Source organism: Sinohyriopsis cumingii, chromosome 2 (assembly GCF_028554795.1).
Source record: "Sinohyriopsis cumingii isolate HCF-2022 chromosome 2, ASM2855479v2, whole genome shotgun sequence".
Classification (NCBI taxonomy): Eukaryota; Metazoa; Mollusca; class Bivalvia; order Unionida; family Unionidae; genus Sinohyriopsis; species Sinohyriopsis cumingii.
In genome coordinates, this window is record NC_142962.1 from 18101695 (window position 1) to 18124526 (window position 22832).

Below are 22832 nucleotides of genomic sequence, written 5' to 3' on the forward strand. Positions count from 1 at the left end.
AAGCAGACTGTGCAACCTAGGAAAGGAAGGACCATCTCCCATAAGTTCCAGGTTATTATTGGAGAAATAAAAATGATGGTGTGGGAACAAATTCACTCAAGGCCAGCAACTGTGATTGCTTCTTAGACCAGTTGCTGCATCTGCAACTCAAACAATACTTTGATGATTGTGTGGAATGCAAACTCCACAACCCCTTGTTCTTAGATCTGTAGCTGCCCCAATGCAATGGTTTCAGGAGCATTGGATGCAGCACTTTCTATGGGTGGAAGGGGGTTTACGTCAAAGTTCCTCCATAATGATGGCCAGTGATGACAACTTTGGCTGCAAACTTAGTATGTCACCTTCCATCTCAATGAACATGCTACAACTCTCTTTGATTTCAAGTCCTCATCACCAGTACGGTGGTCTATATGGTTAAGAACCATGATGTCCAATCACAATACACATAGTCTGATGAACACTTGGTACATGCAAGACAGGTCCCATGCATGTCTTTAGTTGCCTTAAATCTCTTGTATTTTATGTCCTTTGTCAACATTGTCTATGATTTTTTTGAAAAAAAAGGATGAAACAATTTCACAAAATAACAAACCAAAAGTGACCTCCTCATAAAAATTCAAGACTTGCTACTATGCTATAAACAGTGTGAGCAAAACCAAGCAGCAATGGGCACCAGAAATACTGTTTGGAGCTCAAGGTTAAAAAATAAGTAAATGACTGAGACATTCACATAAATTTCACAAAATATTAATTGCAACATGTAGTAATTACCTTAACACTCATTACTATATAAATTTTGTTAACTGATGGTCAATAATCAACTGGATTTTGTGACAGGTATGGGATATGATGTCATACTCTGCAAAAGCTAAAACTAAGTAAGCTACTGTAGCCTACCAGTGGTGGTAAGGGGAGGTAATGGCATGGGATTGGGAAGAGTTTCCTCATCTAAATGGTACATAGATGGGAAGATGAAATTTTGCATCTTCCTGCAGTTGTTATATTCTAGAGGTAGTGTAACTTATTCCTAATGATCAAGGAATGTACTGAAAAGAGAAACAACATACACAAGTTGGGGCATCAGCAGACGGAAATATGTTGATTTTACTTTTCAAGGGTGCTTATAGCTATTGCCTGTTACTCAATTCTGAGCTTAGCATCATGTGCATGGAAAGGGTGCTTATAGCTATTGCCTGTTACCCAATTTTGAGCTTAGCATCATGTGCATTGGAAAGGGTGCAACTAGCTATTGCCTGTTATCCAATTCTGAGCTTAGCATCATGTGCATGGCAAGGGTGCTTATAGCTATTGCCAATTACTTGCTCTTATATATATATATATATATATATATATATATATATATATATATATATCCTATGTAAAAGACCAATCTAAGTACTTTCATACAACACCTAAACCAATTAAGTGCTGCAGTTTTATCCCCTCATGTGACCATTTGGCAAGATCAGTGTGCTTAAGTAAATAGTGCTGCATTACAAAATTCTGTATTAGATGTGTTTTTTTAATAGAATTTTTTATGTATATAAGTATAAGAAAGTTTTTATATTGGAACTGAACAAGCCATTTGAGTGATGTCAGGTATATGAGTGACTGATGTTTGTGTCATCAAGTTACAAAGAACAATGCAATAATTTTCAGTCCTGAAGAATATAAAAATCTGTTTTATTATTAAACAATTTATACCATACATATTATCATTATTTTCCATTCACTTTCAGAAAGACTACTAAGATATCTTGAATGGTATAATATTTCTCATTAAAAAAACTAAAAGAAAAGGGTAAATTTAGTGTAATTATAGGTTACTGCATTTATATGGGAAAATCTGAACGATTTTTTCGGATGGAAAATACTGCACGACCTTGGGAGTGCTGTACATCCATCCGACAAAACGAGTTCATATTTTCCCAGACAAATGCAGTAACCTTTTCATTATATGCTCATTTTCATTATCTAACTTAAGCTTAATTATATAAACAAAAATACAAGAAACAAAGTAACTTAATGTATGCCATATTCCAAACTAAATACACATTGCAGATTCATCATTACACAACAACAACATTATTAAAGCACACATAACTCTGCTCAGATAAATTTTAATTTAGTCATGTGCAAGACATAACTTTTGAAAGAAAATGACATTTTGGCCTACTTAAAATTGAAATCTGGAGTCAAATTTGATCTGGAATGAATAGATTTTGATATTTTTGTCATTTCTATGACATTTTGTGATTATGGACTGGATTTATCTGTGCCAATTTTACACGAAGTACACTGGATTTCAGTGGTGACGGAGGAGTGTGTTGACATCTGAAAGTGTGTTTCTGTTCTGTCATTGAGTGTTTTAAATCATTATGTAGGAAAGATATGAAGTCTTTCAATTGCAATTATCAAAAAGACACTATGGAATATAATGTTCATTTCATTTTGAGTGCAGTAAGGAGGATGTAATTGCACCTGGAACATAGTTGAAATTACAGTACAATTTCGAAATGTGCAATCAAGCTTGAGAACCCATGACATGGGTCATGTAATTTGGATTTGCAGAACTAAGAAAGTACATTTTGAGGAATTCAGGATGTAAAACTAAGTATATTTTTTTGCCATTCTTATTACCAGCTAAAGGAGAGTTTATGCTTTGTCACTTGCATGTTATTTGTAAGAACCCAGCAATTTTATGAAATCTGGCATCTATTGCCCACCTAAATCAGAAACCTTAATGCGGAATGTGACAAAGCAGCTGATATGTGGCAGTCCATGAAACATCCACTTTAGTTCATTCAGAAACAAATTTAATCAACCAAAATTTAAAGCACCTACTAGGAGAGTGTACATGATTTGTTTACAAAGTAGTTATTATACAGCCATCGCTGCACATTTCTGATATCACATTCAGTCGCCTGCTTTGTTTAAAGTTTCTTTTGTTAGTCTATGAATTCATTCACACTGTCAACTTTGGCATCTCTACTTTCAAATGGCTCAAACAGTTTACTTCATCCACAGACAAGCAAAATAAATCAAAAGTGCTGGTGTCTGCATCCATTGTTATTTACAAATAGAAAGTAGTTCCTTTATTGCAATATCGTATACAGTGGAACCCCACTATAACGCGATAATTGGGGTCCACAAAATTGTATCGCGTTAATATCGGGGTTGAGTTAATGCGGGGCTTTACAGTATTTTACTTTTTTGAGAGAACAACTCATTGGCACATTTACGTGCATTCACGTTTACGATATATGATGAATAGGGTATCAACACCATTTAATATCGTGCCTTCGTGGCATTCAGTTCATCTATAATGCATGTAATTCCATTGAAAAATTGTACACATATTTGCAATATTCAATATTTTTCCCCCTGATTATTGTATCTGAATTCAATGTCTAATATATAGCATGAACAGAGTATCAACACCGTTTACTTGCTATCTGATATCGTACCATAGGGGCTTGAAATTAATCCATAAAAGAAACGTGTGAAAACTACTATACTAATCATGGCGCAAACTGCAGAGAACGATTTGCATTTATGAACTTGCTTTTCCATAACAGTAGAATATTTTTATAAAAATAGGAAATTAATAACGAGTTCATAAACAAACACCATACCCATGTAAAACCTGAGAACTAAGTGCAGTAGGCCTGCAATGGTCACGAGTCACTTTTTTAGAAAAAAATGTAAAGCTGAACGCATGTACAATTTCATACCCTTTCAATTTCCAGCTAATAAAGTGGACACTATTTACTGGTCAACTGATTGCATCTAATAACACCGCCAAGCACAGCAAACATGTTGGCGGCTTTCGTTTTTTGATGTTTATTCAATTGTGAGAATTTTTATCAACCACCGCATTGTCTGCTGCAAGTTTGTGCATGCACTTAAAGAAACACATGTTGGCTATTGTTTGAGCAATGATACACATGTTGGCTACTGTTTGAGCAACGATGGTGTACAGAATTAATTGAAGACAATCACAGAGACGACTTACTGGCTTTACTCATGGATCAGTAACACGTAACATTTCCAATAATGTTTATTTTGGCATAACACTTCAAGAACCTGGTGAAATTATTAAATTTCAGAAGCCAAGCCACGATCATATTATATTCGAATTCATACTCGAACTCTTCCCCAAAGTGATAATAAACGTTTTACACATGATTTCTCTTACTTTTAAAAAGTATTTTTCTGGGTGCGAGAAAAATACACGTACATGTATTTAAAATCTCAGGAACCCCACCACGATTGTATTATATATTGTATTATACTCTAATTCATACATGATATCTTCCCCAAAATGATAATATTTTTTTGCGCAAAGTGCAGAGAATGAATTGCGTTTGTGAACTTGCGTTACTATAGCGGTAAAATATTTGTATAACAAAATAGGAAATTAATAACGAATTAATAAGTAAACCCCATACACATGTAAAACCCGAGAACTGAGTGCAGTAGGCCTGCAATGGTTACGAGTCACTTTTATTAAAAAAAATTTAAAGCTGAACGCATGTACAATTTCATACCATTTCAATTTCCAGCTAATAAAGCGGACATTATTTACTGGTAACATGTCCGATAATGTTTATTTTGGCATAACACTTCAAGAACCTGGCGATTTTGTTAAATTTTAGAAGCTATGCCACAATCATATTATATTAAAATTCATACGCGAATTCTTCCCCAAAATGATAATAAACGTTTTACACACTATTTCTCGTACTTAAAAAAAATATTTTTTCCGGTACGAGAAATATATACATACATGTATTTAAAATTTCAGGAACCATGCCACAATCATATTAAATTCGAATTCATATGCGATCTCTTCCCTATAATGATAATAAATTTGTTATTCACTATTTCATGTACTTTGAACAAAAAATATTTTTTCATGTGCAAATGAATATACGAAATTTCGGGAGCCATGCCACGACCGCATTATATCCGAATTCACGTTACAGAGGGGCGTGTTATAGCGAAGTTGCACTGTAATAATTTTTAGCATGGCACAATTATTGATATAATATTTATGTTTTGCAACTGAAAACCTGCTTGGCTGACTTGAGCATACTGTCAATCACTAAAGATTTCCAAAGGCTGCATATACTTTGCAATGACATTATTATTTTTTCCACAGGACTGCTGTTGCCATTATTAAAAACTGTACAAGAACTTTTCTAATTCATTATTTAATAAGGGACAAAAGTTGCAATAATGCCATTTTATAGCATACACTGTGTAAAAAATGAAGTCACATTGGTGACATCATAATGTTATGATTGCCTCATTTTGGGATGTTAAGTTGGCATTGATTTTACAAAAAGTAAACACTTTTAAAGCCCCAATGCCACTGTTAAATGCATAAAGTTGTATATGCCAAATCATCTGAATAATGCTGAATCTTGAAAGACAATGGTCCTAAACATAGTTGGGTGCCTTTAAAACTAGACAATATCTACAATTAATTACATTATGAGCCATTTAATTTCTCCCTCAAACTGAGAAATATGGCCAATTAATCTGATATCAATCACTGACGTCCTTGGGTCAATCAATTTCAGCTGAAAGCTGGTACACAAAATTTGTTAATGTCACCACTGTAAACAGAAGTTGCCAACATCACAGTATTTTGGATAGGGTTAGTGATCCTTATGTGATATTATATTAGATTACTTAGTTCCAAATATAAATAAACTGTATACAAAATGAAGGATAAAAGTCAAACATATTGTGCATGATATGTGTACAAATTTATTTAATTTCAGATCTATCATTTCTAACATACTGTTCATGTGTACAAACTTGTTTAATTTCAAATTTCTCAAATTCACTTAAAACAGCAGGTCTACCTCTCTTTCTTCCCTCTCAAATCCATCGATCCATGTGTGAATGTTATTATTCTTAGATTAGTCACTAGTGGAGTTTATCGAATGCATGCCTCACTACTTCTGGAGTACTCTTGAAAAAGAACGTAATTATGAGTGACTTCGGCAACTGAATTAAGAGGTGGCACCTCTTAATACAAAACTTAATATATGAACGTTGTCTATACCTGTGATACAATGTGATTTGGATTTTTAATGTACTTTAACAACTTTTCAGTCATATTACTACAATGTCTGCAATGTGGCATTTATAGTGATGTCAAGCACTGGGGCATCATGCCACAGACATGTAGCATGATGTCCCACCCAGTCACATTATCCTGACACCAGGCCAGCCAGTCCTAACACAAACCTCATAATGCTGAACGCCAAGCGAGGCAGCTGTTAGTACCATTTTTATAAGTCTTTGGTATGACTCGGTTGGGGATCGAACCCACAACCTTTCACGTCTGATGTGGATGCTCTAACCATTAGGCCACCAGAGCGGTGTATATTCTTAAAATCTCAATTATTTCAAAAAAAAGTTGGTGTCAGTTATACATTAACAAATTATTTTCTTCCTTCCAAACATCAGTTAGATTGGAAAAATAGTGAAATTTATGAAAAACGACAGCATTAGGCCTTTAAGTTCAAGAAACACCTAAGGCTGGGTCACTCAGCCCAATTCAGTTTCCTTCGCTGTACAATGGAACACCTGGGGGAAGGAGGAAGAGAGTGAAACAAAAAACAGGTTGTTTTTATATTGAGGCACAAGATGGCATTGAGTACTGACTAAGGTAAGTGAAATTAATAATTAAAACATGCCAAATCACACCTTCAAAGTAAACAAAAGTAAATTTTATATCAGTCACAAGGTACACTGATTGATCAACTGAGTCGTTTATTGGCCTAAAATCATTTTCAACATTATGCACATGATAACATTCTAAATTTAACGATGCTACCACTTACTCGGCTTGATGTAAACAATCTGCAGGGGAGGTGTGTGCAATTTTTACTGTATTTTCCCAGACAAGGATCTGAAAGTTCTATTTGGGATGGCTGAGACAGTAACATGTATCCATTTTACTGACTCTTACATTTGTTGATACAATTATGAACATCTGTGTTTCAAGATGATAACTTTTATCCACACCTGAAAATAAAAACTTAATGCAATAACTATGTAATACTTTCATACAATATGGAATATGTAATATACAATAATTATTATGTAATACTTTCATACAATATGGAATATGTAATATACAATAATTATTATGCAATACTTTCATACAATGTGCATACAATTAGGAATCGTTATATTTTAGAATCTTAATATTTTATATAAATACATTCAATTCAACACCTTAGTTGCAGGCAATGTCTGCAATAAAATTATCTGCAATACTAAAACATAATGTATTGTCAAAACAGTATTTTAGTGCATAGCCTTTCATGTAATATTCACAAATATTTTTTGATGTACAGTGTAGTCATCCCTCATGATGGCATTCACTACAACAAACTATTTGGGTTTCCATGGAAAAGGTGTCTAATTGTAGATGTCATTATAATGGAATATTCAGCTTTTGACTCTAACAGACATTTCTGAGATAAAAATATGCATATTTCCTTTATGAATTATTTAATAATGACATTAACTTTACTTGGCAATTAACTTTTACTTGAACCATGTCAGAGGTTAGGATTTAAATATCACCAGAAAAATGAGTTTTAAATTTAGAAAAATATGAAAACTGAAAACATATTTTAAGGAATTAAGTACAGATTGGTATTTCTGAGGAATTCTTCTCATTCATACAAGGTGGATGGATACAGATCAGATGAAAATGAAATATCTGATTTTAATGCATGAACGTTTTACAGTAAAATGTCTGGAAAAAACAGGGACACTTTAATGAGTGTTGACTGTATTAATGCATGTACATGTAATGAGAAATGGTGACACCTATTTTGGATGCAAAGGTGATACTTGCACACAAATACATCTTTAATTTTATTACTACTGAACCATCAATTATAACGACTGAAATTATGGTTGTCAAAAAATCAACCATAAGTATAGAATATCTATTAAGAGCATGAACTAATCTGTCACATATTTACATTGGTATTTACAATTTTACAGATATATTTTATATGCATTATGAACACAAATTTGAAATGTCCACTATGCAGTATAAAATGAAACACATAAAATACTCTGTGTCTCTGTTCTGCAGATCTTTCACATGCCAAGACAAAAATCTTAGTTACATAAATAGCAAGGTAATACATATATCTGCGATAAGGAGGTAAAAACAAAATGCATTAAGGATGTATAGAAAATGAACCTCACCTAAGCCAAACAAAGTAATATCTGTCATACTAGAGGATTTTATATATGGTGAAACCATCCTAAAGCATTAACTATGGGGATTAAAAGTCTGGTTGTTTTAATTAGGTGGCAGTGTAAAGAGGTCTGATTACAGGGTTCTCCAGGATGCTGTTTGGAACACTTGCATTATCTCATACACAAAATGAAGGAAAATAGTATGTGTACCAAGATTTTGGGACTTCTTGCGAATTCTTCCATAAAATATAAATAATTTATTTTATTTGTTGGAGTAAGGAAACTCCCATACAAATCAACATAAAATTAGCTGTTGATGTGCAGATATATTTTTGTTTTCTAGTGATTATCAAATATTTGCTTTTCCCATTGCAAATAATTCCAGACTTTGCTGTTTTAGCTAAGGTAAAACGAGTTGCAGCTATAACATCAGTGGCATGTGAGTCAGGCTTGTCATCACAATCTCACATTAAGACAAAGGGCCTAGGATAATTACAAAGATGAAACTAACAAAATTGATGACAGCGATGGTAGAAGGCCCCAAATCTAAGGATTTATTTCCAAAACCTACAGTGGAGAAGTCTCCCTAACTTTGTTTAAATTAAAGTGAATGTATTATAATGTTGTGTTACGTAAAGATTAAACAAAATATTGGAAATGGTCATTTGTCTCTTCTTCAAGTGTCTTGGCAAATTTATTTATTTTAACTGGAATTAAGCTAATTAAATAATAGAGAAAAGAAACTTTACTTTCACCTTCATTTCTCTGTGTTGCACTCAAAGTTAAAGAATGGTAAGGCAAAACCATTCCAAATTGTGATAGCTACAACATCACAATCACATTTATCTCGATTGCCTTAGATTTTCATTCTTTTTGAATATTACTTAGTGAATGAGTATTAACAATTTTATATTGGTAAAAAAAAGAAACACATTATGCATGCGAACAAATATAATCCCTCTTTGGGACTCCTTTTCTTTAAAATGGCACTAAAACTGTTTTTAAAGACAGACTCCTGGAGTCAAATGTTCAAAATCCTATGAAGAACACCACATTAGTACAAGGAATTCTTAATTAGGACCAATTTACCATGGAAACATTATACAGAGAGATTGTTTTACACAAGTGACATCATACAGAGGTCCCGTTCATTAAAGAATATTCTTATTTGGATCAGTCTGCATAGAAAACCTTGTTACACTGCGTTCACTTATGAATGTAAACAATGAAGCTCAGCAGGACTGAAGAACTGCAACCTTGATTTTGGATTGAACAGAATCAGTTTTATCTCAGTTTACCACAGATAAAAACAAAAGTGGAGTTTTTATGTTTAGGTGCTAAATAAACATAGAGTATTTTTAGAAGATTATTGTATAAAGGACTGTACTAATACTTTAAACAGAATTAGTCTGAACTATAGATGACTAACACATCAAGATCCAATTACATCTTTAACAAGAATAAGCCCCCCCCCAAATCAATCATATTCCTTTTAAAAAGTTCTTGAATGTAGGTTTTGGACATACATGTAAAGTAAATATTGTTTATTATGTTCTTGGATATAACGTTTTCTCTGTCAGAATATTCAAGTTGAATTTCCCAAGCCAAATTCCTAATTACTAGATATTCCAAAGGTTTCATTATAATGTTCCTTTGTAACAATATTTAACTGTTTATAACACCGGATTTGTGTTTTCTGTGAGAGAAAATAGGCTCAGATAAAACATTTTTATCATCAGAGGCACCAAAGTCAAGGAAACAATGATGGTTATTTAAATAACAATGGCAGAAGGCAACATAATTATTAACCAACAGAGGTGTAACAGAAGCACCAGGTAATGAAAGTGTCTAAATCACATCACATTCATGATCAGCAATTTTGAATCATTGATTCCTATTTAATAGAAATAAAACATGACAAGAATGCTTTGTTTGTCTTCTTTTTTATCATATAATTTTGAAATATCCTTTAACTATCATTCTATACCTATGTGTTGACTAACTGGGTACAGCTTAAGTAAATCTCTCGTGTTTCAATAAGTGATCTTCACTTTGAAGTACAGACATGTGCTAATCCAAAGATACCTCACGATCCTTGACACAATTTTTAGTGTGAAAAAAATGTTTTGTCTGCAACCAATATCATTTATCATGTATGGTGTGATATTAAGACGGATTCTGTTGTAAAACGGATTTCTTAAGTTTGGGTTAAGTAAAGAAAAAGATATCATTACCAGTGATAATGATGATGATGTTCCCATTGCTTGTTGTTGTTGTAGGGTTTAATGTGATTTTTCAGCACAAGATAGGCTATACATGGTGGCAATATAAATGATAGAGGAAGAACCTGGGAAAACCCTGGAAAGAACCAACGACCAATGAGAAGATACTGAAAGCTTTCTCACATACCCACATTGGCTGAACCCGAGACTCGAATCCATGCAGACAGAGGTGAGATGGCAGTGATCTGTAATGGTGAGTGCTTTAGACCATTCAGCCACTTGGGGTCCCCTCCCATTCCTCGTGTATGATGCATTACACCCACTTGGGTCTGGTAAAAGGTATGTTGCTTTCTTGGATAATGTTAATTCCATTAGTGGTACTGTCACCTCTGCAACACCATCAATTAAAGAAAATGTCCACGAAATTAGTGATTGGCAGAAAGTGACCAATCTTCCCACTATTGGAACTGATGAGGCCAATTATGACTTAGTACCAGCCAATGTACTCAGAACCAGTGAGGTTCTAGACAGCAGACATTAGACTGTACCTACAACCTCATAGTCAGATTCTAGAAAGTGGATATTAGACTGTACCTACAGCCTCATAGTCAGGTTCTAGAAAGTAGATATTAGACTGTGCCTACAAGATCACAATAACATGTGATATTTTTTACGAGCATTTGCATGTATCTGAAAAACATATCAACAAAATCTCAGATTAATGAAAAACAGATGACTAGTAATAATTTCTTTCCAGCTGGTATATGTACATCTATGTTGACACTTTCAATGGATGGTAAAACTTGTTTACAACATATATGTACAATGTCATCATCAGCAATGACACGAGCATAAATATTTAATGTCATAAATATTTAATATCATCATCAGCAATGACAATAAAGTTTCTCGGTGATAATGTAATATGAAAATCCCAATCCCCTGTGAAATATAAAAAAATCTCTACTGTTTTTTTAAAAATACAAATATATGTTGAATTCAAAAAGACTGATACTCAACAATTTTGCATCCAATAATTTAAGTTATGAATGAGATTATTAATCATATAAAAGACCTGTTGATCAAATATTGGCAACAAACAACAACAAAAGTACTTTGGTTAACAGAATATAAACGATTAAATATTATGCTTTAGTCAACAACAATCTCACATACATACAGCTAGAACAAACCTTTACTCCATGACAAATTTGCTTTTTCAGTATTCAAACATAAAAAAGAAAGACTTTTGTAGTAATTACTTAAAATAATTGTAACAGATCAGAACTGAAAACAACATTCTTCAGCACATATCAATTTTGATAACAATTTCAAAATAATTCTAATAAATAGTGAAGTATGTTTGTATTTTCTCAAAGAAAATGATGCATTATATTCTCTCTGACGATGAGCAAGGGGAATGAAAATCCCTGCAGTAATCACTTAATGCTGTCATTTTAAACTTGTCAGTGTCTCCTTCGGTTCAGAAGAGGAGAGTCAAGTCCATGATTCTGCCTACTGTCTTCAGACTGCTGGGGTTGTTCCTGAATCTGACTTTGAAGGGCCACAGGAGTCAGCCAGTCTTTTGGCAATGCTCGCTCCAAGAACGGAATACAAGAACTAACATAGGCAAGTCTGTTTACCCAGCTGGGTAGTTCTTTCCCACATAAAATCTATAAACAAATAAATTAATATTCTCACCATGTATTGAAATAAAAAAGAGGTGATATAGAGTCTCTGAATTACCACCAAAAAAGATGTATTAAGTCATATTTGTGTGCTGATGTTAAAGAGGAAAAGATAATGCATGGTTTACATACAAATAGTTTTTTTTAATTCACTTTAATACTTTTATGTGAATTGATGTTTCAGTCAAACATCCATTTCTGTGAATTTCAAGCCATGAACAAAATAATGTTTTGACACAAGTTAAAATGCTTATGTTTTTATTAAAGTTGAAATGTTAAAAATGGCTCTGGTTGAAAAATAATATATTTATTGCAGTTTTGTGAATAGGTGAAAACAAATTGGGGCCAAAATGGAGTAAAGAAAAGAAGTGTCTTCAAACTTCTAGGACAGCAACTGGAAATTTAATTTCAATTCATGACAAAAAGACATGCTAAATTAGTCCATCAATGAATCCAGAAACTTAAGAGTAAAATAATATATCTTTTAGGAACTTGTTTCTCTAAGAATACTTAAATGATTACATTAAAGTCTGGAAATAAACTCTGTTGTTTCTCGACTCCAGCAATTCTAGAATGATAAAAAAACTTTGCCTTTCCCATCTATATAAAATACAATGGGAAGATACCCTTACCATTACCTCCCCTTACAAGATTATTACAACTAGTTATTTATCCATTTAAACAGGACTGTACATCAATGAGAATGTTTGCATTGGTAGGGAGGTGTGGGAAGGTTTAGTAGTAATGTGATTGAGTGTTCTTGGAGAAATATTATTTACAAAAAATGTTTACTTTTCTGTGCAATACATTAACATCAGGAGATGATGAAAATGCATGCTCATCCAAACTCTACCACTTCAAGGGAAGAATGGCTGAATTTCAAATAAGAAGGATGAACCTCTCTCCTAATGGTAGTACAACCAATGCTCATGTAACATGTGAACACCCAGATGTACAAAAAGCAACTTTTCCTGACCGAATCCAGTGAAGGTGCTAAACTCACAATGCTGAGATTCCTGTCCATGTAAGGATCTCTTGACAAGAATCATGTGTCAAGAAGAAGCATGTCCAAGAAGGGATGAAGAGATGAAACACCCAACATCCGCAACAGTGTTTGTTCAGCAGACTGAATTTCGCAATGATTTTCCTGAGGATACCTACTGCTAAGTCAAGCAGGACATTCATCCAGGACTTAACCCTTCTGAAAGAGCTAACCAGAACCACTTTGCATGTTTGGTTCCATCTTTTTTTTAAAACTCAAGATCAGAATAATTGATAGGATGGTGTAACCCCAAATCCCATACCAAAAGACTCTGACTGCTTGAGAATCCATGAGCCAAACCTCAGGATCCGGGACCAGTGAGAAGAATGATAACTTTCTTGTTACAAAGATATCTATCATCAGACACCCCACCCCTCTAAGTGTACAAGTCCACTGCGAGATGCACTTGTGAAGAGACTACTCAGAAAATTGTCCAGAACACTGAGTCCACCAGAAATGTGATGGAAGCAAAAACACAAAATTTCCTGAATCAGGATGCATAAATCAGGTGTTTTGGTTTGTCTCATTTGACATGGCAAATGACCAGTACAGAATTGTCAGACATTACCAGGATCAATATCCCACAATGTTAATCATTCCAACATGGAAAGGCATTTATTATAACTCCCATTTCTACAAGGTCTGTGTAAAGTACCTTCTCCACTAAACTCCACTTGCCACTTACCATGGTGAAGTGCAACAACAGTTTTGTTACTCTAGCTGAACGTTCAGGCTTCTAAGGAATTTCTGCCATAAGTCAAAACATCATGATGTAGAAACCCAGAATAGCACTGCCACTAAGACAGTAGTGCCATCTGCAGAGGGTGCATAAACAGGCTGCTTAGAAGAATCAAATCTGTTGCCAAGTTAAGCAGACTGAGGAAAATATAAAAAAAATCTTACAGAAACCCATTTTCTGTTGGAAATTGAAATTGAGAACTTGATAATATGGGTAATTGTATTTGAGGGAGATGAGCAAGATTGAGATGGGTCAGTTGTTGTGAGTTTGATGCCATTTGTTCAGCACATTAAAGGCAATATATGGAAGCCAGTATTTCTGGTGTAAGATGTACCTGGGACATGAACAAACACAGACAGAGTGTCACGGAATGGTGTAAATGTTGTTAATTAAATACATGTACTCGGGTTTCGTTTCTTTTCTCTGTACAACGATACCCGAGGGTGATTATAATATGGTCTATGTATTTCGAAATCGTGAGTACGATTCGTCCTGTGCCACACGTGCAAGGTGCCTTTGATAAAGAATAACGAAAATTCTAAAGGTATAAATATGTTACTACATGTAAAGGACCTTTACAATACTAATGGTTTTGTCAGCAAGCGGCCTGCTAAAAGGATTCGCACAACTCCAGCTGTAGGGGTAGGTAATGTTTTGGGTTTTAAGTGATAACTAGTGTATTACCATATTTGCCTTTGCATAGTTTTCTTTACATACCATAATGCGTGCATTTTTTATTCTTGTTGCGACGTAGTGCAGGATTTATATTGGTAATGTAAAGCTACATCTTTTAAAAGAATTGTTTACTATTGTCTTATCAAGCAGGGTTAGGTTTACTATTGAACCTCTGTTTTGTAATTGCCATTATAATATAATCTTTTTAACTTACCATGTATAACGTCCTTACGTTATGTCTGTATCAAGTGTAGTACACTGTATCGGGTATATTTTCAGCTGAGTGTTTTGATGGTAGTAATATCCGGGGTGTCCGGTGTTGTCAGAGGGTAGAAACGTCTGTGTGTCCGGAACGTTTAAGGTGCCGGAGCGTCTAATGTCTAGCGTCCGGAGTGTCCAGAGGGACTAAGGTGACCCAGCTGTAGAGCCGTCAAAGGACCAGGGGGTCGGGAGGGTCTAATATTCCAAGTGTCCGGAGGGTCTAATGTTTCAAGTGAGCATAGTATTCCGAGGGTCCGGAGTCTATATTGGTTGTGAAATTGATTCGGAGGAGCTGTGGAGAGGATATGGTGCACGGGTGACGGAGTGCATCTCCACACATGTATTTTTAGCTGTATGCTAATTTTGGGTTAGTAAGACCCAGTGTATTATTCAGGACTGGAAGGATAGATTGTATATCCGTTCTTGTTTAGTGACATAATTTCGCTACCTGAGCGAATACACATTTTTTACTATGTGTAAACACTTACATTGTTTACTATTTGAGTGAACTATATTCATCTTTCCATTATTGAATCATTTGGCTTACATTGTTTACTATTTGAGTGAACTATATTCATCTTTCCATTATTGAATCATTTGTGAAATCATTTATCCTGTATTTTAGGGTTACTGAACTGAATTTATTTGTATATTTTTTCCATCTCTGAAACTGTGCGTTTTTATGTTAAATAGATCCAATATTTGGATTATAAATACGCACACATCTTCATAATCCACTACTCATATAAATCGCCACATTAAATCATATATATGTGTCATCAAAACGTGTTCTGTTGTTAATCCGAAATATCCCACCCGGTTATCTTGTTGCAAATGGTGTCAGAAGTGGGATCATTTCGGATATAACAGAGCACTGAAATTGTTTTACTATATTTGTATGCTTTTTGTGTGTTTCAGATGCGTTTGACAAAGCACCAAGGTTAGGTAGATACCTAATATTACTTTATTTTTTGTATTTAATATTTTTGTTGCATTTCGTGAAAGAAAATACGGTTTGTGGTAATTACGTGGTTTGTATACAACTGCACTTTAAGGTTGGTCACCACCAAACTTTTGAAATGTCTTCTATGAAAGAACTGGTAGAACTGGGGAAACAGTTTGGTTATGAGGGGGAGTCCCTTAGAAATTTCGTTCGTGAAGAACAAGCCCGGGAGAGGGACCAAAGATTAAAGGAGAGGGAATTAGAAAGGGAAAAAATGGAAACCCAGAAGGAAATGATAGAACTAGAGAAACAGGCTGGGAGGGAATTAGAAAGGGAAAAAAGGGAAACCCAGAAGGAAATGATAGAATTAGAGAAGGGTAAGATAGAACTAGAGAAACAGGCTGAGAGGGAAAGGATAGAATGGGAAAGGGAAGCAGACAGGGAGAAGTTAGAAAGGGAAAAACAGGTAAGGTTAGAAACTTTAGAGATGGAAGATAGAAATCGGGAGAGGGAACATCTAAGAAATTCTGAGCTACTGCAAGCTAAAAAAGATGGGGAACATGATATTAAAATGAGAGGTCCAAAATTGCCCCCGTTTGAAGACAATAAAGATAATATGGATAGTTATCTAAATAGGTTCGAGAGGTATGCTACGGTACAAAAATGGAAGAAAGACGATTGGCCGCTCCATCTTAGCGCGTTATTGAAAGGTAAAGCGTTAGATGTGTATTCGCGTTTATCCACGGCCGATTCGCTCAATTACCCCGTGTTGAAAGAGGCACTTCTCAAGAAATATGAACTAACCGAGCAAGGGTTTCGCAAGAAGTTTAAGTATAGTAAACCAGATAGAGGCGAAACATTCATACAGTTCGTCAGTAGGACTTGCAATTATTTGCAGCGATGGGTGGAATGTGGTAAAGTCGTCAAGACATTTGAGGGTCTTGTCGATTTCTTGCTTCGTGACCAATTGTTAACAACTTGTGGCAAGGAGTTATATTTATTCTTCAAGGAAAGATCCTTCACAAATGTACATGAAATGGCCACACAGGCGGATTTGTTCGTCGAAGCTCGGGGAGGTTCGCAGAATGTCATCACGCGAGATGTCAAAGGTGGAAATCAGGTCAACGACAGAAAACCCAGGGAACCTGAAAAATCTGGTAGGAGTAACCAGGGGAAGCGGAGTGACATGCAATGTTTCATTTGCAAGGAAGTGGGTCATATCTCCCACTATTGTCCTAAGCGGAAGGGACCAGTCCAGAAAGTAGCGGTAGCCATTAGAGGCAGAAGATCGGTAAATGGAAAACTTAATGTTTCCCAGCAAGTTAAGCGGAAAGCGGTGCGTGAACCGGTGGTGCGTTCAGAGACCAGTCGCGATGTGATCCAATCAATCGGCATGTGTATTTTTCCAGAGGCACGGGTGCCGACCGCAAACGGCACTGTTAACGGACAAGAAGTCACCGTTCTACGAGACACGGGATGCACTACTGTAGTTGTGAAACGGAGCTTAGTCCGCGATGATCAATTGCTTGGGGTTAAATCACCTTGCATTTTGCTTGACCAGACAATCGACCACGTTCCAGTTGCAAGGATAATGATAGATACACCTTTTTTGACCGGGACTGTGGAAGCTTTATGCGTAGCCAACCCGATCTATGAACTGACGATTGGCAATGTACCGGGTTCTAGACTCCCAACCATGGCAGATTTCCGATTCCCTATCATCCAGGCAGTGCAAACTAGGGCTCAGGTAAAGGAGGAAAATAAACCTTTGCGTAAGTTAAAAGTACCGGAAGCCATTACTGATATATCCCGCGAAGAATTCCAAAATGAGCAAAAACGTGACACGTCTTTACGTGCAACCTCTGAGAAGGCATTAACGGGTACCGTGAGAAAGTGTAAGAACGGGGGTTCCTCTAAATTCCTTGTTCGAAAGGGTATTCCAGTCTGGAATGTTTGGGACATCTGGTAAGTGGACTAGGCCAGTTGCAACCTCATCCAGATAAAATAGGAGCAATCAGGGATGCCCCTAGACCAGAGACAAAAAAACAAGTAAGGTCTAATAGGGTTCTACAGGAAATTCGTCCCCAACTTTTCGGCTATTGCCAGCCCATTAACGGATTTGACTAGGAAGGGGCAACCGAATAAAGTTTCATGGGGTGTATGCCAGGAAAAAGCGTTTAACACTCTAAAACACAAACTGGTAAGTGCACCAATTTTAAAGTTGCCGGAAATAGATAAACCTTTTGTACTGAGGACTGATGCGTCCGATACGGGTCTTGGGGCTGTTTTGCTACAGGAGCAAGGGGGGATGAAATTGCCCATTGCTTATGCAAGTAGGAAATTGTTCCCTAGAGAGGAAAAGTACTCCGTGATTGAAAAGGAGTGCCTAGGTTTAGTATGGGGAATAGGAAAATTCCATACATATCTTTTTGGGAGGGAGTTTACCTTGCAAACGGACCATCAGCCGCTTTTATATTTGAATAAAGCAAAGGTCACCAATGCAAGATTGATGCGTTGGGCATTGTCTTTGCAACCATACAGTTTTCGAATCGAGGCAATTCGAGGGTCAGAAAATGTGGGAGCTGATTTTTTAAGTAGGGTGTAATTAGCAAATCATTTCGTTCGGTCTGAAAATTGGAAGTTTTAATAATGATTCATTGTTCACATTCCGTGATTGTTCTAAAAGTGATACCACTTTTTTTTAGGGGGGAGGTATTGTCACGGAATGGTGTAAATGTTGTTAATTAAATACATGTACTCAGGTTTCGTTTCTTTTCTCTGTACAACGATACCCGAGGGTGATTATAATATGGTCTATGTATTTCGAAATCGTGAGTACGATTCGTCCTGTGCCACACATGCAAGGTGCCTTTGATAAAGAATAACGAAAATTCTAAAGGTATAAATACATTACTACATGTAAAGGACCTTTACAATACTAATGGTTTTGTCAGCAAGCGGCCTGCTAAAAGGATTCGCACAACTCCAGCTGTAGGGGTAGGTAATGTTTTGGGTTTTAAGTGATAACTAGTGTATTACCATATTTGCCTTTGCATAGTTTTCTTTACATACCATAATGCGTGCATTTTTTATTCTTGTTGCGACGTAGTGCAGGATTTATATTGGTAATGTAAAGCTACATCTTTTAAAAGAATTGTTTACTATTGTCTTATCAAGCAGGGTTAGGTTTACTATTGAACCTCTGTTTTGTAATTGCCATTATAACATAATCTTTTTAACTTACCATGTATAACGTCCTTACGTTATGTCTGTATCAAGTGTAGTACACTGTATCGGGTATATTTTCAGCTGAGTGTTTTGATGGTAGGAATATCCGGGGTGTCCGGTGTTGTCAGAGGGTAGAAACGTCCGTGTGTCCGGAGCGTTTAAGGTGCCGGAGCGTCTAATGTCTAGCGTCCGGAGTGTCCAGAGGGACTAAGGTGACCCAGCTGTAGAGCCGTCAAAGGACCAGGGGGTCCGGAGGGTCTAATATTCCAAGTGTCCGGAGGGTCTAATGTTTCAAGTGAGCATAGTATTCCGAGGGTCCGGAGTCTATATTGGTTGTGAAATTGATTCGGAGGAGCTGTGGAGAGGATATGGTGCACGGGTGACGGAGTGCATCTCCACACATGTATTTTTAGCTGTATGCTAATTTTGGGTTAGTAAGACCCAGTGTATTATTCAGGACTGGAAGGATAGATTGTATATCCGTTCTTGTTTAGTGACATAATTTCGCTACCTGAGCGAATACACATTTTTTACTATGTGTAAACACTTACATTGTTTACTATTTGAGTGAACTATATTCATCTTTCCATTATTGAATCATTTGGCTTACATTGTTTACTATTTGAGTGAACTATATTCATCTTTCCATTATTGAATCATTTGTGAAATCATTTATCCTGTATTTTAGGGTTACTGAACTGAATTTATTTGTATATTTTTTCCATCTTTGAAACTGTGCGTTTTTATGTTAAATAGATCCAATATTTGGATTATAAATACGCACACATCTTCATAATCCACTACTCATATAAATTGCCACATTAAATCATATATATGTGTCGTCAAAACGTGTTCTGTTGTTAATCCGAAATATCCCACCCGGTTATCTTGTTACACAGAGGTCAGATGTCGGTGTTCTTGTTATGTATATCTATAAATTTTTTAATTTTTATTCATAGCTGTAAATTGTAGTGATTATTTTTCGTTGAAATTTCATTCTTGCAAAGGGTCTATTTATGATATTGAAGAACATATAACTGCATAGGATCTATAAATATATGCTTAAGTATGTGCTATTGGTTACTACTAATAAAATTATTAGGAAATATCGTCATGGAATTATGTATCATCTTTTGAATTTTGTAATATAATTTTTATTGGAGACTATGAAATTATATTGTAACTCCTTTAATTCAATGGTTAGTGCTATGGTAAAAGTAATGTGTACTTCACTGTAATTGTTCCATTCATGACAAGGTCGATCTAATGTGAAATCAACAACTAAGCAGGTTAAGAATGGCATGCAAGTTTGAATATGGATTGTGTAAACAAGTGCAGAATTCATAGTGCTTTTACCCCATAGAAAGCTGTCACACATGCCCTAGCTTTTGATTGGTTCAGTGTGATTTGAAGGTCAGAACAGGACTGCTTTTGTTTATGACTGATACATGTTGAAAAAATAAGATTAAATTGTCCAAGGAATTCTAGTGAATCAGACTGGTTTATTTGAAATGCAAAAGGACAATACTTAATGTCGATACACACAAAATTTTTATTCTTCCAGCTGTACACAGTGTTAGTAACAGTCAGAGAGGAATTTGTGATCTACAAGTTTTCGTATATAGCAGAGTGAATAATCTTCAATTTCAACAGCCAGTACTTTGAGGATTAAGTAATTATATTTAAGGATTATCCAACTAATTTAATTGGATTATGTGAAACTTTTCAATGCCTTCTTTGATATTCTTTGTTTACAAGATTAATTTAAAGTAATAACATTTGGATTAATAATTCTGTTGAACATAGTGTTATCATGGTAACACATAAGCACTTTAAAAGCTTTGTTTGGAATACCTTAGAACAGTTTCTGGATTAGTAAGAAATTGATAGTACATTATTAAGATTTTATACATGTATTTTTAAATCTTTCACTTTGTTTGATTTTATATTTTATTTAAATAAATTTATATTTTGGAAACTTGAATGCTTGTTGGGTTTACCTTATTCTGTTATTTATGTTTAAGCCCCTAGGCATAGCAATATGTTTACAAGTTTTGAGCTTTTTCCAATTGGATAGCTTGGTCAGGTGGTATCTTAGAAGAATTAAATTAATTACTAATGGAGACCTTGAATCAAGTGAGTTCTTTTATGATGTTGAAAATGTGTGACTTGTCATGTAAGTGGTAGTAGCAGCTTGATTTTTCAGCCTTTTAGCTTGTAGATAAATATATATAGCTGGACAATTTCGGTTATTCTTATTTATTATGTTTTTGCTGTAAGATCAGGTCAGTGGAAATAGAAAGTGCTCATTGGACTATAATATTATTTTGGAACTATCTCGAATTATTCAAAGAAACTCTGGAACATCAGTACTTTTGGTGGACCAGTATATTCATGGATTTTGAAAGTTATATGGAAGTTTTCATATTTTTGGAGTTTACAAGAACTTTTTCAAGATTGTTTTGGATTCAATTTATAATATTTTAAGTTCCTCTTACATTTTAATTTTAAAACACTGATAATTAAATTGTTTCCTTTCTATGCTATTATATTGTTTCTAATCACGCAGTTCTAGAAATGTATTGGACTGACGCAACATGGACACAAACTGTGGTAGTAGTCAATGGCAATCTCCAAAGAATCTTAGGAGAGGGCCATGCCACTAGAATAGCCCTCACTATACTCACAATAGATAATGCAGGGCTCGAAATTAGAGGTAGTCTGCTAGCTCAAGGCTAGCAGATTTCCTGTTGGACTAGTAACTTTCATAATGTTAATAGTCCGATGGGCTAGTAAGTTTCGGTTATCAATAGTCAGCATTTGTTTATGCCATTCCCTAATAAAGACTTGACTTAGCAGATGTTCTGTAGAATCAAAGCAGTGGCCATTGTAAACACAGTCATAAAATATTAGCATGAGAAGATGAAGTCAATTTCTGCCTCAGAAAGGTGCGTTTCTATAACAAGAATCCGTTTTGTGTTTTTCACTTAACAGCACAAATTATGGTCCCGTCCTTAACAAGTGAAGTTTGGTAATTGATCTTTATTAATTTGAGAACGAATTAAATGAAAAAATGACGTGGTATCACACTTTATTCACTCGACCACAGTAACAAACTACAAAGCAATATACCACACAAAAGAACACAGCAAAAACTATTCAAAGAAATTAGTTTGCACATTTTTTTGTTTAAGGTTCTTTTTTTGTTGCTCGCTACCCAAACACTCCAATAGTCACAAACAGGAAACTACATATTTTACATTTCCATCGAAACATATATAAGAATTAGATCAATTTATTACGTTTACATTATTGACACATCCTTTCCATACAACTACTTTTTCTACGATGATAAGAATAGTTTTTATATTTTTCCCTTACAAGAAGGAACAAATAATGGAATACACATGGATATATCCAAGCAGAATACCGTACATTTGTTGGGAATTAAAATCTCTGAGCATGGGCATCTAACATTTGAAAATATTCCGCCTTATTATTGATTTCAACAATACATTGAGGTTCGATTAATTAGGAACAATTACCAAACTTACAACTTATGATACCGTAATTGCAGCTGTTAAATACAATGCGCCGAGTGTCAGATGGCTTCGTTTGATGGGAACACACCTTTTCCAAGCCGAAACTAACACTATCTTCTGATGCTAATGGTTTATAACAGTGTTTACAATAGCCACTGCTTTGATTATGCAGAACATCCGCTGAAGTTAAGTCTTTGTTAGGGAGAGGCCATTTAATTGTGGGAGGGGCAAAGACACGTGTTTTG

The 22832-nt window shown here is 35.1% G+C and overlaps 1 protein-coding gene across 3 annotated transcripts in view; it reads right to left on the reverse strand.

The window, feature by feature from the left end:
* Positions 1-1652: 1652 nt before the first annotated feature.
* The window catches only part of LOC149804400 (deubiquitinase DESI2-like), a 36760-nt gene continuing 15580 nt past the window's right edge, over positions 1653-22832 (reverse strand). For all 3 annotated transcript variants that reach the window (XM_089939751.1, XM_089939743.1, XM_089939736.1), the window contains exon 6: positions 1653-12142. In XM_089939751.1, coding sequence (XP_089795877.1) covers positions 11936-12142 — 207 coding nt within the window. In that variant the 3' untranslated portion in view covers positions 1653-11935. The remainder of the gene's footprint in view (positions 12143-22832) is intronic.